Source organism: Hippoglossus stenolepis, chromosome 22, assembly GCF_022539355.2.
Source record: "Hippoglossus stenolepis isolate QCI-W04-F060 chromosome 22, HSTE1.2, whole genome shotgun sequence".
Classification (NCBI taxonomy): Eukaryota; Metazoa; Chordata; class Actinopteri; order Pleuronectiformes; family Pleuronectidae; genus Hippoglossus; species Hippoglossus stenolepis.
Window position 1 is genome coordinate 16009405 of NC_061504.1, and position 17418 is coordinate 16026822.

General features: G+C 44.2%; 1 protein-coding gene across 2 annotated transcripts in view; it reads left to right on the plus strand.

Moving 5' to 3' along the window:
* The first annotated feature begins 1714 nt into the window (after positions 1 to 1714).
* tmcc3 (transmembrane and coiled-coil domain family 3) overlaps positions 1715 to 17418 on the plus strand; it is a 33596-nt gene continuing 17892 nt past the window's right edge. Inside the window, exon 1 of one of the 2 annotated variants that reach the window (XM_035147654.2) lies at positions 1715 to 1856. In XM_035147654.2, the coding sequence (XP_035003545.1) occupies positions 1812 to 1856 (45 nt within the window). In that variant the 5' untranslated portion in view covers positions 1715 to 1811. Of the gene's footprint in view, positions 1857 to 12876; positions 13172 to 17418 lie in introns of those variants that run through there. The other variant, XM_035147652.2, reaches the window with a different exon arrangement.

Here is a 17418-nt window from a genome sequence, read left to right on the forward strand (position 1 = left end):
GCAGCTCTGTCACCTCGGCTGCATCACAGAGGCTGAGGAGGCTCTCAGGGCTTCTGGCGTCCTCTTGACTCAGCGGTTTCAGAACAACAAGCCTCTCTGGTCTTTATTTAGAAACCACGGGAGACTGTTCCTGCTCAGAATGGAAACCAGACAAAGCCCTGAAATTAATTATTAAAATCAATGAGCTGGAAAATGCTCTGACGGCCGACAGTAAACCTGAGCTGTGTCTGACGTTCCCCACAACCTGAAGTCAGATTCACATTGGATGAATGCTCTGTCTTTGTCCTGCATTAGCTGAGAGCCAGCGTCTGATTCATCCTCTGCAAATGGAGCAGATAATCTCTCTTGTAATTGCTGATGCAGCAGTAAATGCTGCTGGTGCCAGCTGGGCACCAGAAACAGACTGAAGAGTCTTGATGTCGAGACACGTTCCTCTGTCTGGACCTCTTCCCTCTGCGGCTTCCCCCCTGCCAACTGTCATATCTCCTGACTGTCCTCCTCCTCCTCTGAACCTCCGTCCCTCTCTCCCTCCTCTTCCTCTCCTCTTGCATCATTAATGCCAGACCTCCTCCCTTGGCACAGAATTGACTCCTGCAGGAGCGTCTGAGATCCTTAATGAGTATATACACACTGGACCGTTTAAAGGACTTTAGGGGCCTGGGGGGATCTGGGGGGGCCTGAGGGGACCTGGAGGGACCTGAGGGGACCTGGAGGGACCTGGGGGCCTGGAGGGACCTGGAGGGACATGGGGGGACCTGAGGGGACCTGGAGGAACCCCTACATCGAACCAAGCTGCAGAAATGTCAAGGTCCCAGTTCTGTTCATTTAACTCGAGTGTGTTTCTGCACACAAGAGGGAGAGAAACCTAAAGTGAGGCACAGAGGGAAAAGATATACAAAGAAAACATTTGTCAGTTGAATAAATGTTTTGTTAGTTCCGGACTCTCCAGATGAAAAAAAACACGAAGCCTGTTTATTATCCTGTGAGTCGGCTGCTTGACAAGAAGCAACACTCCCCCTCATAAAGAAGGTCTTTGAACAGGAGTGGGAGTGGGTGCAGAGTCCAGCCACACACACACACACACACACACACACACACACACACACACACACACACACACACACACACACACACACACACACACACACACACACACACACACACACACACACACACAGGCTGTTATCTGGCTCTACAGACTTGAGGAGCTGTCAGTCTCCATCCTGTAGAGTGCGTTCACCCCTCAGGGCTCGAGTCTGGCAGGAGATTCCTGCACTAACTCCAAAATTCCCACACTCATTCATTCCCTTACACCTCCCCCACCGCCCCTCCACCGTCCTCTCCATCTTGCACCATCATGCCCCCCCACCCCCCACCCATGATAGGCAGTAAAGGTTGCTGTCAGACGGTTGTGTGCCCGCCCCGAGCCGGTGGAGGGTGGCAGATAGGGATCAGAGAAATACCTCCTCCTGGCTGCTTCAAGCCTTTTAAGGTGGTCTTTCCCCAGCAGGGCAGAATGTGTGAGGACGCTAGAGGTCAGGAACGCAGCTCAGGACGAGGCAGTGCATGAGCAAGTTGGGATTGGAGTGAGTGATAGCTGCAGAAACAGGAAGAGAAAACATTTCACAATAACAAACACACGCACACACAAACACCCACACCCACACACCCACACACACACACACACACTCCTCCCCCTCAGAGGGAAGTCCTCTCCCTCCAGAGACACACACACAGCTCTCTGATATGCAGGGGTCCTCTGAAGCTGCTGTGACATGCACTTTGACCTCAGGCGGTGAGGAAGAGGAGGCATGAGGAAGAACCACAGCGCTGTTCCACTCATCTACGTGACGGAGGTACAGCGTTTGCACTTGTTCCCTGAATCTGTCTCCCTGCTGTTGATGTTCGTCTCTGCTCTGTGTTTTTTTGAGCTGTTCTGCATGAATGAAAAGATGAATTCAGTCCTCAGATGTAATCAGCTCTGAGTTATTGCCCTTGTGAACCCTGCGTTCACTCGGGTGACAGTTACGTAACACAGACAAAGTTGATTTACCACTGAAATGTGCTCTGTTACAAACCAAGATTGTAAATTGTCTAACCCTGGCATTCTTTGTGCAGCTTTCTGTCATAAGATAATAGATTTTTAAGGGTTTTAAGCATGAAAGAGTTGATTTCATGCAGTTTTCTTCATGTTATTTAACTTAATTTTGTTGTTGTTATTGCTAGATCTATACCGGGAAAGTTGTCTTTAACAGTTAACGGTTGAGTAAGACAAGTTTCAGCACGTCTCTCTCTCTATGGGAAATGTGTAATTGGCCTCTGCTGCTTGAGTAACGTCTGAGGAATGTCTACATCAAGTCATAGATCATGGACAGGCTCTTATACTGCACAGAGCTTTGTATCATCTACAACATCCCTGAAGTTTCTCTGCATCCGAGCGCTCGAGCAGGAGGTCATGTTCCTCCTGTCCGTCACTGTCTCGGCCGCCCGGGTCATCGCTGCAGTCATGTGTCTGAAAGAGAAGCATCCCTGGGCCAGTCCCTGCCCAGTGTCTGTGTGCGTACTGTGCTGACGCTGCACGTCTCTGCGTGTGCATGCATCATGTGCCCCAGTCTGCCAGTAAGTGCACAACAAAATGCTGCTAAACATCATGTTATGTAAGCCCTCTGGTATAATGGGGCTCTTCCTGCCAGCCCATAAACAAGGAAACAGAAAAAGGAAGAAGATGCAGGACATTTTGTATCGCTCCTCAGGGTTTTTTCAGCCTCTTCAAGGTCTCAGCTCTGCAGAAAAGTTGTGCAGCAGCAACACAATCGTGTTTTCACAGCTCCTGCAGCCTCGATATGTTGTTAAATCCTCTGTCTGCACAGCCTTTAGAAATGTAGCTGCTCCCTGGAACTGTTAACTCTGCTCACTTCCATGTGTTTACCATGGAAACCATCACTGTCTCCGATAATTCAAGACCTTGATGCACAGGCTGCTTTCATCCACACACCCCCCCGAGTCTGCTCTCTCATTAAGTCGTGTTTATCCCACAACAGAGGTAATATCTCCGAGGACATCACAGTGTAACGTGTCAACAACATCGGGGTTTTTTTTGGCTCATTGCGGTGGTTGTTGTGTGTTGTTGTGCACGTTTAACCTCACGTGCACTCTGTGTGAGGACATTTGCTCGATTTTGTCCCCTTAAATTTACATTTTTATCAAAATTCTTCATCAGTTGCCTTGAAACTTTGTGACATTTACGTCCTCCTTCAGGATGAATTGTTGCGACCTTGCTCATGATTTTAAATAGTGTCCATTAGTTTGGTTTATGACCATATTCCTGTAAATGGATGATATTCCAGCTGCATTTGGCTCAGAGCTCAGCCTCACAGAGCTGGAGGCCTGGCTGCAGCCTCTTGTTGTTTCTGTTTATCAGCGTGAAGGGCACTTTCATTTGTCACCTGTTTAATTTACTGGATTTGGTCCAACCAGTCTCTCCCATCATTCATGCGCCACTTATTCCAGCAGATTTCTCCGAATAGCTCTTACCTAACAATATATACAATGTAGGTATTGCAATATACAATTTCAATAGACTTTCAATAGCCTGAGAAAACGTATTCGTTAGTTCTGCAGCGATGTTTTCTGTTTCTTGGAAAAGATGCTGATGAAAAATAAAAGATATCCTCTGGCAGAGTCAGTCAAACTCACCGTAAGACATTGTGTGTTCTACTCACTCCCCTCAGGCACTGATTGCAAAACCACGGGGACGGATTGCTAATAATCCAAGACTGCAGATTTACACATGGCTATTTCTTTTTTTCAGTGTTGAGAATTCAGTTATGACTCAGAGAGGAAGTGCAATTATTTCCAGTACAACCCCGGGGTGAACCCTGATTTAACAAGTTACAGCTCGTCTTCAAATAGCTTGTATTGTTCAACCAAATCCATCAAACCGTAATTTTCTAATTATTGTAATTATAATGAACTGAAAGAGAAAATTCTCACATTTTCAAAGCAGGGAACCAATAGATGTTTGTTTAATTAGATTCTCCTCTTTAGCTCTTCGTTGAGTTATCATTTCAATCATAACAACTTTATTTATGGCAAACTCTGCATCTCCTTCACTGGCATCTAGCAGAGATCGACAGGAGGCACAACCTCATTAACCACATGGCCTCCTTCACACTGATTAGACTGGAGCTACGTGTGTGTGTGTGTGTGTGTGTAATTCCCTGATGATGACGGTGACCTTCACTGACGACCAGGTGTCTGTTGGTGCCTCACACACACACACACACACACACACACACACACACACACACAACACACACAAACACACATTAATATAAGTTGTCATCCTGTTTCCATCCATTTCTCATCAGGTTTGTTATGTTATTATATGTGGACCATTCAATTTGTCACCATGGCAACAAGAGATGATGCTAGCAGCCACTTGTGTAGTGACCATCGGGCTTCATCTCTAACAGGCTTTAACTTGAGCCTCGATGCACGTGAGAAATAAAACACTTCACCAGGTCCTGACACTGTTCTGGGTCCAGATTGTGTCTCACATCTGTTATCACCACATTCATGTTGCAGAGCTGAGGATCTGTTTTTCAGAAAGATAAAGATAATAAATCCCTTTTAATCTAACACTGTGTAATCACCATAATATATATAATGATATAATAATAATCTGTCCATCTGAACCAAAGTCATTTATTCCTCTTTACCTACATTAGCTGCATTATTATCGGCGGCAGGGTGTGTGTGTGTGTGTGTGTGTGTGTGTGTGTGTGTGTGTGTGTGTGTGTGTGTGTGTGTGTGTGTGTGTGTGTTGTTGGTAAGTGTAGAAAACAAAATAAATGCATTCTGTTTGTGTGAATAAGTTCAGAGCAGGTTTGAAGGTTTGACTCAGCTTCATTAACATTTAACCTTGTCTGTGTCCTCAGCCTGCAGATCCCTGCTCCAACAGGGTAAACAGGTTTTGTACCATAAACAAAGGTTCAGTGTTTTCTCCCAGTGAAGTCGGCAGATGAATAAATGTTAGATTCCTTTTCTGCTTTTCTAATATTTCTTTTGGACTTGATTTTTATAAACACGGACATCAACCAGCCAATGGCGATGGACAGATTTGAGATTTAAAATTTCCACAAGAAATTAAATAATCCAGTATATATTTTGAGTTTTATTTTGTTGATCTAGCTATGGTTAGCGAGCCAGAGTATACGCTAGCTAGCTAACACATCACTAGTATTGTGCATATTGCTCTTTCTCACTAGTAATGGATTGTAAAATAAGACTTACATGCGAGTATAAGCCCTGACTCATCCTGCTGTAAATTAACATAATTAATTTGTCTGTATAACTGACAGATTAATAATGGAGATCGTCTCAAACCAGCCAGTTGAAACATCTTCTTTTTTCATCTCTATCGGACTTTTAATGTCTCACCTCTGGGGTTTTTTCTGTCCCTTTAATTCTCTTTCCCTCTTCGCCCTCAGCTATCGCAGCAGGTGTCATTTAATCTACAACCTAAAATATTCTCCAAAGGGACCTCAAACCACTCAGGGGAAGACAGAGGAAATGAAATGTCAGGAGCTGCTGCTGCAGGGTTGGCTCTGACGTAGGGGGCGAGCGGAGGGATGACACATGAAAGCGTGGCTCGTGCCCCCACATGCTTTGAAAGTCTGACCCCTTAGATATTTATTTCAAACGGCCTCTGGTGCCCTGAGTGAGGCGACACCGTCCTTTATACAAGCATTCGTACATTCTGATGGTCCAGAGAGCCTCACATGGTAGAACAGCAATGTTTTTATTAATGTAGTATATGTAATATAATCCTTTCTGTGATTTTCATAAGGTGAGAGGTCAGGGCCTGAAGTTCTATCTATCTATCTATCTATCTATCTATCTATCTATCTATCTATCTATCTATCTATCTATCTATCTATCTATCTATCTATCTATCTATCCTTCTATCCTTCTATCCTTCTATCCTTCTATCTATCCTTCTATCTATCTATCTATCCTTTTATCTATCTATCTATCCTTCTATCTATCCTTCTATCTATCCTTCTATCTATCTATCTATCTATCCTTTTATCTATCTATCTATCCTTTTATCTATCTATCTATCCTTCTATCTATCTATCTATCCTTTTATCTATCTATCTATCCTTCTATCTATCCTTCTATCTATCTATCTATCCTTCTATCTATCTATCTATCTATCCTTCTATCCTTCTATCTATCTATCTATCTATCTATCTATCTATCTATCTATCTATCTATCTATCTATCTATCTATCTATCTATCTATCTATCTATCTATCTATCTATCTATCCTTCTATCCTTCTATCCTTCTATCTATCCTTCTATCTATCTATCTATCCTTTTATCTATCTATCTATCCTTCTATCTATCCTTCTATCTATCTATCTATCTATCCTTTTATCTATCTATCTATCCTTCTATATATCTATCTATCCTTTTATCTATCTATCTATCCTTCTATCTATCCTTCTATCTATCTATCTATCCTTCTATCCTTCTATCCTTCTATCTATCCTTCTATCTATCTATCCTTCTATCCTTCTATCCTTCTATCTATCTATCTATCTATCTATCTATCTATCTATCTATCTATCTATCTATCTATCTATCTATCTGTCTTGTGAGTCCTGTCGTGTGAGAAGCTGAAACTAGAGAATATTTGTTTTTTTTATGTGTAATAAATTAGTGCAGTGACTAGTATTTACTTTATTTGTTGTTTGGTTTGTAAAATGTCACAAAATGTCAATTAAATGCCCTTTAGAGTTTCCTGAAATGACGCAACAACATTGTCAAGTATAAAAAGTTCTTTATCTAGATCTTAAACTTCAGGTTATGACGTCGGCCTGTAAAGTGTTTAGACTTTAACTTCTAAATTTGTTTAGTTGCTCAAGTCCCCAAAAACAGAAAACACAGTGTCCTCATCTGTAGCCTGATCCTGCCTCGTGTACTTAGTCTAAAAATGTTGATAATAAGCCTCTTTGACATAATGATGTCACATATTTAACTTTAATTTTCAGGTCATCCAGTTTTCATGTAAAGGGAGGGGTCAGAAATACTGACTCACATTCCCAAGTGGGAATTTATAACCTGGGGCCTCCAACCTCAAGGCTACGAACCCCCCCCCCTCGTGTCTCTTCTACCCATTCAGGCTTCAGCCTTCCATCAGTATCATCACTGCCAACTGCAGTAAAACTACAGCAGGGTTTTGTGGCCGTGTTATTCACCTTGACAGAGCTGCATCTGTCTGCTGCGGAGCTTCATCTCCTCTCCGCCTAAATCCACGGCCAGAGCGCAATAAAAAACAACTGCCAAACCTTTTCCATTCCCAGCAAGTCCATTCAAGTGCCCCATTGATTTAGTCCCCCTGCTGGGCTTGGACAAAAGGCACGGCTGGAAAGCAAGGAACCATAGTCCTCCCTGAAGAAATGCTATTATAGAGGCTGAAAGAGCTCAGGGAGCGTGAGGAGGAGGAGGAGGAGGAGGAGGAGGAGGAGGAGGAGGAGGAGGAGGAGGAGGAGGAGGAGGAGGAGGAGGAGGAGTGATGCTAGTTTGTTTGAAAGAGTTGCTTTTGAGGTGCAGAGAGAGAGAAGAAGAGGCAACAAACTTTGTCTCCGGAGGAGGAGGAGGTGCATGTGTGAAGGAAAATGTCAGAGTGAGACACTCTACATTTTCCGCCTGCAGTGGATTTTATAATATTAACGATGGATCAACTTAATTAAAGCTGATACTTGTTTGTCGATTTAAAGCTATCTTGTGACGCTACCGTGACATTTACTTATTGATATCTTGACTGCGCCAAGTTACCGAGTGTTTTCTACCAATCAATTTAATTATCACCAACAACTTTGCTCGCTAAACGTTGCTTAAAGTGGATTTTATAAAACTAACAATGGATCACCTTAGAATTTAAAGTTCTCCAGACAAAGTTATCATCGCTGTCTTTTTCTATTCCTGATGCACTGAGAGAAATAAATAACTGCCCAGGTCACCTACTGCAGGTTTTATGAGTGAATCACCAAACCGATACAAATAGCTTGTGACTCTCGTGATTCATAAAGCTTCAGTCTCCATTGGACTTCTTGCTCTCAAGACACTTTCATAGGGGCTCCCTGTCGTATCTGACCCCGCTGCTGGAGTTCATTTCTTATTACGTCTGCCTGGCGAAGCTCAGACTGATTAATCACTGTCAGCGTTGCCAACCGGCAGCCACAGCAGCAGCCTCCCTCGAGCTCTCTATCCCCTCGTGTCGCTGCTTGTTTGTGTTCTCGTGCAAGTATAAGGATCATTACTTGTCCACAATTGAGCCTAATGGGGCTTATAAGCATCAATAGATGGAAAAAACATGTATTTAGGCCGGATTTAGCTCAAGTGAGGGCTCCATCATTTTCGGCTGCAAGATCCCTACAGATTATATTTTAGTTTTTCAGGGAGACACCGATCACGAGCTCTGCATGACGGAGGAGAGGCTACGTCATTAGAAGGGGTCACTGAATATGAAATGCTAAGGTGCAGCAAGAGAGATAAAAGCTACGAGTCTGGGAAATGATCATCGGAGAGGAAATGTAATTGCTGGCACAGAACCATCAACTTGTAATATAAAAAAAAAAGGGGAGATGTGAGGTTGACAGATTAAAAAAGCCGAGACATTTGAGGACAGGTGAGACGCAGGCACAGAAAGATGAGGACGAGGTGTGATGAAAGGTGTGATGGGGGGTCTGTGGGGGTTATGTAATTCCCCCCCCCAAAAAACACTATAACTTCACTGCTCCAGTTACTGAGCCCAAAGGATGTGCATGTGTCTCGCTGCTCAATGGATTGTGACTGAAGGGATGTTGTTCTGACTTTGCTCTGGTCGGTGCGACGAGTAAACGACGCATTACAGCACTGCAGCTTTTTGCCTCTGAGCCCTAGTGTCACATTATAAACACATTAGAGCATCACATCATGGACAGGGACATTATCAAGGCATTAGATTGGTGTCAAAATAGTCTCTTTATTGTCTCTGGAGCTCCTAAAGTTATCACGTTCATTCCCTGTCTGAGAAAACGAGTGCGAGATTAATTAAATACGATCTCCTCTTTAGTTTTAATCTCATCCCTGCCCCTCAACACAAGTCCATTGGACAGTTTTTATTACGACCACAAAATAAGCGTGGGCGTCTGTCTGCTGGAGTGGAAATGAGATATTAGAAGAAATGAGGAAGCAGAGAGACGGTTCTTCTCACAGGGAGACGACGCCAGGGAACATCCAGTCTCTGCTCTGGAGAGTTTCACCTTCCTGTCTGTCTCGGAGACGCAGCAGCAACCGGATTAAAACAGCTGCGTGTCAATTGTCACCTGCTTTCTCACATACCCAGTGAATGAAGTCACTTACACAGAGAGAGAGAGAGAGAGAGAGAGAGAACGTAATGAGCGTAAACACAGGAGGTGGTTACAGGTATCGAATGACATAATCTAGCAGCATTAAAATCAGTTAGAGTGACTCACCTCGGTCAGTTTGTTTGTGGGTTTGAATGTTTGTTTTCAAGCAAGATTACACAAAAACTATTTGGTCACGTGATGGTGGATCGTGATCACGGTGGCAGCTGATCGTGGTTTATGATTACAACCAGATTGCTCAGCTACACAATATGCCTGCTCAGCTATTCTTTGGTTATTGGCAATTGTGGGTAGTTTCCTTCACTCTTGTTGAGGTTTAAGAAAAGAGGATGTCGAACCTTGTGAAGCCCAATGAGACAGAGTGTGATTCGTGAATATGGGCCATACGAATAACATTTGATTGATTGATTGGTTGAGTATGGGTCAGAAAAGAACCTATTACATATGGTGCAAATTTTCACTTTCTTTAACTTGTTGATTGTCTGGTCTTTTTTTACATTTTCACTGATTTCCCAGAGAATAATTCATATTTCACATAAGGGAACTGATGACTATGAGTGTGTGCAATCTGCTGCAGCTTGATTGAATTTAATGGGACTCTTGTGCCTTTGTGGAGGTCTGAGCTCTACCTAGTGCCGTTCTAGTTTCTTTATATTTCAACTCACAAGTATCAAGCAAATTCAGTTTTATAGATTTTTGTCGGAGTCCATTTAGTTCCTTTAACAACAACTGCTGTACATTAACCCAAATGTTTGTATTGTAACCAAGATGGATTATCTGTGGCAAAGTCACTGAGGATGTGAGGACATGTGGAACCTTCTTATATATATCTTCTCCTCTTTTTTTGTAAATGATGTGGACATATTTATTAGAAATATCTCCAACATATTGTACTTCAATACAACACCAACAACACAGGCATAGCTTCAAGAGAATATCTTTACTAATTCAAGGTTGTTGTGTTGCGTTGCATTTCATCATATGAGTTTTCCTGTTTGTCCCTGGGTGCCTGCAGTTGCACTGACGTCAGATGTGCTGCTACAGGACTATTAAATTATTCGTGATGTGATTTTTAAAGCATTTTTTCCGGCTTAGATTTTGTTTGTTTGCTTTTTTGGCCACTCAGCAATGAAAGAAGCTATAAAAAAGAAAGAAGAAGCTATAAAAATAACCATAAAATGAAATAATGTGCTGAGAGATGGTCAAACGATCTATGGAGCTGTGGTGAACTGTAAAGTCAGGTGATCATTTCTTTGTGGGTTCATCCCTGTGAGTGACAATATAGTTATATTATTTATTGCAAATGTATGAATATTAGTCAGTGGAGCCTTAAAAAACTATTTGCACATTGTGTAACGCACAAAATCCACATCCAAAGAACCTCATCAGAGTGTATGTGATCCCTCCCTTCCACTTTGTAAAATCCCACCAAGAACATCCTGACCCACCCATGACCTAAACATTCCATGGGCCCTACAGAATGTTCCTTCTAAATATCCCACAATCCCTCTGGAACGTCCTGACCCCCCCCCTACACCAAAACATCATGGAATCCCCTCACAACGTTCCAAACTCCCCCGAACATTCCCGGAGGACTTGCCAGCACGACGTGAACTTTGTCCTCACCTAAAACAAATCCAGAGCCCCACCTATATACGCACCAGTATCAGTATGAGTATCCCTGAGCGGAGTGATGTCACGGCTGAGACGCAGACAGGAAGCGCGGCAGGAAGTCTATAAAGAACACAAACCGCTGGTGGGGAAAGGGAACAATGGAGTCTTGAGATCAACAGTGTGGATGTTGTACACGCAAATGCACATGTGATTTTTACATCATCTTATTGCTTAAGCTGTGCTGCGTCTCGCTTGTTGTAGGACTAGTGCAGTGTCCATTTTAATCTGTTTAGCGAGTCCTCCTCAAACTGTTCTCTACTGTCACTTCTTTATTGTCTGTGTTCATCCTACCTGGTTTGTCTGCAATGGAGATTTCACTTGTCAAATGAAACTGAATGGCATTTACATAAGTCAGAAGTAGGTTTGAGCTGAGCCCATCGGCGGTGCCCCCTCTGAACCGAATCAATGCAGCGTACAGAGGGAGCACCAATCAGGCCATAATTAAATGTCACATTTAACTCCCCGCCTGTTATCTCTCTTTCACACGCATGAGCATGGATTTTACAAATCGATACCCGGGGGGGGGACTGGAAGTTTATTAGTTTTTTTTCTGGATTGATCACAGCACAGAGACTTGTTGCCGCTGTCTGTCCCCGAGCTGTGGCAATGATCTTTCTAACTATGCTCACACGCGCCTCATGGAAACGATATGATTGAATCAGCCTGGATCTCGTTCAGATTTCGGTGACGGTAATGTTGGCCCCTGCAGGCAGCCGCAACGCCAGGTGCTGTGTGCTGCCCCGCAGGCTGAATCACTGAGTGTCCGACCTATCAGCATACATAGACTTGTCAAAAATGATTAACTGGCTGCTGACTCACTCGCCGGCCTCATAAACTGGGCTTGAGGTCGACGAATGCATGAGCGAGAAGAAAGTGATAAGGAACGACCGAGGAGAAAGAGAAAGAAGAGCGAGATGAGATAAGAAAAAAACTGTGAGTAGACCACAGCAAGTTGTTGCTGACGCAGCCAGTGAACTAGTATAAGAAATGAGGAAGTTGTCATTAATTCTTACTGTTGGACAGTAAACTATCAGCAGGTCCAGATCCTATGACACGGCCACTAGCGATACTAATTGGTTTCTTTATCAGGCGGCCAGAGTAGACCTGCCGTGCGTTTAAATCATTCATGACTCATTCCCCAGACCTTCGTGGGGTTATTCATCTGTATCCTCTCACTGGAGATCTGGCCTGTGTCATGTAAACCTCTTTCATTTATCTAATTACAAAGGGGGACGGTGTCCTTTAGTCAGATGCAAACACGAGATATTTAACAAGACGGCCTGTAAATGATGGGAATGTAGGGTTCAGGACTAATGGGGATGAACATGAAGCTTTAGAAGTTTCTACCTGAAAATAATGACCAACTGATGATGATCATAGGTAAATAAAAAACACCTGATGCATTAATATTCTTCTCTCCATCCATCCGTCCATCAATCCGTCCGTCTGCATGTCTATATTTGTATCTGTCTGTCTGTCTGTCTGTCTATCTATCTATCGATCTATCTATATATCCATCTATCCATCTACCCATGTGTCCATCTGTCCATCTGTCCATCCGTCCATCCATCCATCCATCTTTTATTTAAAATAAAACCTAAATCTTATAGTTCTCTTTTGCCCGCCATACTAAAATAAGTTTGGGGATAAATTTGAATAACAGCTTTTTTTATAATTGATGTGAGCAGACAGGTCCTCGTTATCCTATGAATCAATTAATGAGGGTGTAATCGATATCTCCCGCAGCCCCTCCCTGCGTGTAGCGCGGTGGGCGGGGTGTAATCCAGCGCTTCCCCGGCTCCCGGTGCCGGAGAGGAGAACCGCGGCGGGCGGGCTTGTGGAGCAGACACCGCGGCGGCTGGTCTGTGCCCGTCGGTCGGTTCCCTAACGGCGGCAGCAGCCGGGTGACGAGGGGGGGGGGGTTTCCCCGACGATGTTAACGGACCCACGGGCAACTTCGCACCTGAGGAACCGGGAGAGTCCGGAGGTTGTGGCCGGAGCCCGCGGCGCTGCGGCGGGGGGGAAACTTTCTGAGAAGTGGGGGAACACGGACACCACCAGCGGAGCCAACATGGTAAATACACGGGTCCACAACTCGGCTAACGTCCGCTAACTCCCCCGCGGAGACAAACCTCGGTGTTTGTCGGTGTGGAAACCGAACGACTTCTCCTCCACGTTCAGCCCTTTTCTCCTTCTGTTCCTCCCGGTTTCTTTGAGTTAAGTGGAAAACGCGGACATGTCGTCGTGTTTGAAAACAAGCTAACCCTCGAGTGTTTTATCATTGGACATCAATCCTCCTCTTTTCCCCACAGCGAACAGCTGTTGTGTGCTTCGTTCCCCGCGAACCGACCAGATTCCATTGACAAAAAGCCCCATTTAGTTTTTGCGTGTCTGAAATGGAAACATCGCCCAAAGCAGAACGTGTTTAAATACTCAAAGTGAAGCTTCAGGATGGTTTCTGCATTTCGGCTCAGCTACAATACTCTAATAATCTAATCTTCCTCTTTATTTCTCCATTCTTAGCGTTGGTGTCTCTTTCCCATATAATAATACTGTTCTATAAAAATGCAATGTTTCCCTAATGGGGTTTGGTGCAGATGAACTCAGCTCCTTCCACACCATGTGCTGACCTGCCACTGAAGTTGTTATAACACTGAAGTGATTCAGACACTGGGCTCAGGCGACCTTTCACCACCAGGACCATCATGTCAACCGACCAGATTCCATTTAAAAATAGCTTGATTTATTTATTGCTTTGAATACATTGCTTCAGTAGAACATATTTACATTCTCCAAGTGCAGGTTAACGAGCCTTTCTGCATTTCAGCACGGCTATAATACTATAACGATTTTCCATTCTTCATATTGGTATCTCATTTCTTTAATAGCGTTATATTGATGAAACCACTGACCACTTCGTCTAATGCACATTCGGTTATTTACCTTTAAACCTGTGTTTATATTTGGCTTCAGTACTCGTGTTACTTGTGTCTTTTAATCACCTTATACTTAAAATATCTGTATTGAGCACACACTTCTTTACAGTGACATCTTTGTAGTAGTTCTGGTGGCTGGACTTTCTCCCTGGACTCATTTTGACCTTTTAATTATTCTTATGCTCTTTGTGTTTGACTATTTTGTTTGCTAATGGCTGCCTTAATTTCCCACGGGATCGATAAAGCATCTTTCCTTTCCTTCCTAATGGATGTTTGGTGCAAATGAACTGAGCGTCTTCCACACCGTCTGCTAACCTGTTTGCTGAAGTCGTCCCAACACTTACATTCTGACACTTTGCTCGGATGACCTTTCACCACAGAGTAGTGTATCATGTAGTCATCAAGTAGAGCTGTTTGCAAACAGTATACGGCCCCTCGGGCGAAGGCAGCGGCGCAGCAGGTCCGACCGGTCTGTCAGCATTGATTTCAGGTGGAGGTTCAAATCTCTTCCTCCTCCGGGCTGTCAGATCCAATCACAGAGCTTGCTGTGAGAGGAGGGCAAACGGTGTACGCGGTGTTTCGAATGCCAGAACATGCAACGGCGACATGCTTGTGTCACTATTCCTCGGAAAGGTTGGATAACATGATGTGTCATGACAGACAAACGGTTTCTCTCCCTGACCCAGTTACAGGGTCTCGCGTACGGAGAGTGTCTCGTCCGTGGAGGCCACTCGTTCACACTTCAACACTTGGAAGAGGGAAACGACAGCTTTCAAAAAGGTGGAGGTGCCCTGGAATTCACAGGTCTCCAGCGAACCACACATTTAAAAGGGTTCTCTTTATAGAATTGCTCAATTCCCCCACTTCATTTGAATATAATTGTTAAAAGACAGCTACAATCCTTTGAGAGGGAGCGTGCCAGCTGACACCCACATGCACAACTGTGAACCACGTCTCTGTGGTGCATTGTCCTGCTGTCTGTGAGGCATCAGCGCTCCCAGGTACCCAGGCAGACATGCACACATTTAAAGGAGGCGTATGCTGCTCATATTCAGGTTGATGGAATTTATTATTTAAAGGTTTAGTTGTTCTAATGAACCTTCGTCAGACTGTCCATCGCTGCAGCTCCTCTTTTCAGCCTCTGGTCCCCTCTGTTGTGATTGGTCATTGGTATTTTGAATTCGAACAGGTCATTACATTTCGAATATGAACCCCCCTCACGTTTGAATTTCAAATAAAAACGTGAAGGCCCTATTAAGAGGCATGCCTGACTAGCTGCTACGCGTGTGTCATGCAAATGTGAGCATTCATATCGTCTCGGCTATTAACAAGTTAGGATCTTCAGGAGCAGGGTTATCTGTGGAGGAGAGCAGCTTCCTGTACCACTGACTTTTGGCTTCATTGCAGAACTTCAAGAAACACTGATAAGCATCATATGTCTCCTCTAAAACTCACTCACTCATGCTCTGTGAGCTTTTAGTAGCTGCAGGCCGATCCTCCCGTTCTCGGTGGTTAACATTTATCTGACAACACGCATGTGGGGGGGGGGGACTTGTGGGAGTGTTGACTAAGCATCTTCACGCTCACACCTCGGAGCGGCCCAGCACCAACACAGTTGACTGCTGAGCAGCTCTTGTTTGTGGAGGGCAAAGGGCCTTGCTCAGGGGCGCCTCAGCAGTAGTTGTTGTGGAAGTATCCAGCGTTAGTCATCCACTTTCCTCAGGCGCATTTTTTTTAAGTCAGTAGCTGGAAAGTCCTGTGTCTGTGAGGGAGGCGGCGGAGGGAGCAGGATGTTGTCTGAAGTTGGGAGGAACCTGTGAGAAGGATTTCTGCTCTCTTTTCTTTTGTTAAGTGTTTTTAATTACTACTTATTAACCAGTTATTCAAACGATTTGATTCGTATTCGCTTTCAAACACACATCCAGTCAACTGATTTCAGTTCTTGTTACTAAAATCTCATCCATACGTGCTGAGCACCACGTCAAAGATGTTGTCTATCATGTCTAAATCTTACTTCTCTCCTGTCTTCACGGTTGCCGGCTTGAATCTGATGCAGCAGGTAGAAAAACGAGTGTCTTAACCTTGTGTGCCATCATACATAATGCAACACATCTTTCTTCAGCGTCTCCTCGCTTCAGAGGGCTGTGGTCGTTCGGAGCCTCGACACCAACAGCTGCACAGACGCTGCATGTTTTAACTGGTCGGTCACGCACAGCTCATGTGTTCGGTGATGAAAACAGAAGTGATCTAATACCAGGGAAGGAAATTGATTCGTTGAGCCGGGTGTGGAAGGATCACTGTTTACTTGGTTTATGGTTTTATCAATATGGATGGTTCTTAAAGGTCGGTCCTCTCTTGTGAGTATTTACATAAGTCTAAAGAGCGAGTGGGTGGTGGTGCATAATTAATGCCCGGAGTAGCCTCCTCTCCTGTTATCATTAGATCACTTTTCAAAGAGGAAGATTTCACCCACTGCACGCTGGACTTTTATGTTTGTGTTAGATGTAAAGGAAAGGGATGGGGGGGGGGGTGTTTCCTTCTCCGAGTCTCGCAGATTTCCCTCCGGGCTGCGGTGTGTGTGTGTTTCTCTAAGATTTGTTCCTCTTGGCCAAGGTCTAATTCAGCTTTCTTGGCACGGACATACCTGGAATTTCTTCACTAGGAAGAAGCATGTGTCTGCGTTCAGTCGCATTAGGATGAGGCTCCTTTGTTTGGGGTGAGAAATACGTCATGTAGAGACCGTTTTAAAGGGTTGTATTGTATTGTTAGACATCAAGGAAAAGCAAATAATGTGACTGCAGGTATTTTTTTTATCTACCTCGTGCACACATGAATTCAGGTCTTAGTTTGGTTTTTCAGATGGTATGTAAAACCTTTATTTCAAGTAAAACTCCAACATGCAACGTGTGCAAGATTTCAGTATTTCAGTATAAAAGAAGTTAAAAGTATAAAAAATCAGGGTTAGGGTGGAGAACCGGGAACTAGAGGATTCTCTTTTGGTGCTTTTTACCAGATTATTAATTAGATGATGGACGTATTGTTGCAGTGCTGCTCCGAGAGAAAACAGACCTTAAAGGTTTCATTTTGTGATCCTCAGGTCAGAGCTCATATAAAGGCCTGTAGGTTAATGGCCTGTTCACACACACACACACACACTCACACAAACAAAGTGACTCTCCCCCATCAGCACAACAAATCACTGGGATGAGCGGAGCTGGGGGTCATTGTTTGTCCATTCACTGGGAACAAACTGGGTGGAGTGAATGCCGCTGAATGGGGGGCTGACCGATGGTCTTCGCCTTTTGAATCGCTTCATTCGCTTTTACGGCGAGATGCGAGCCCAGCTCTGCTCGGTCGCGTCTGTTGTCACGGCAACCGGTGGAAT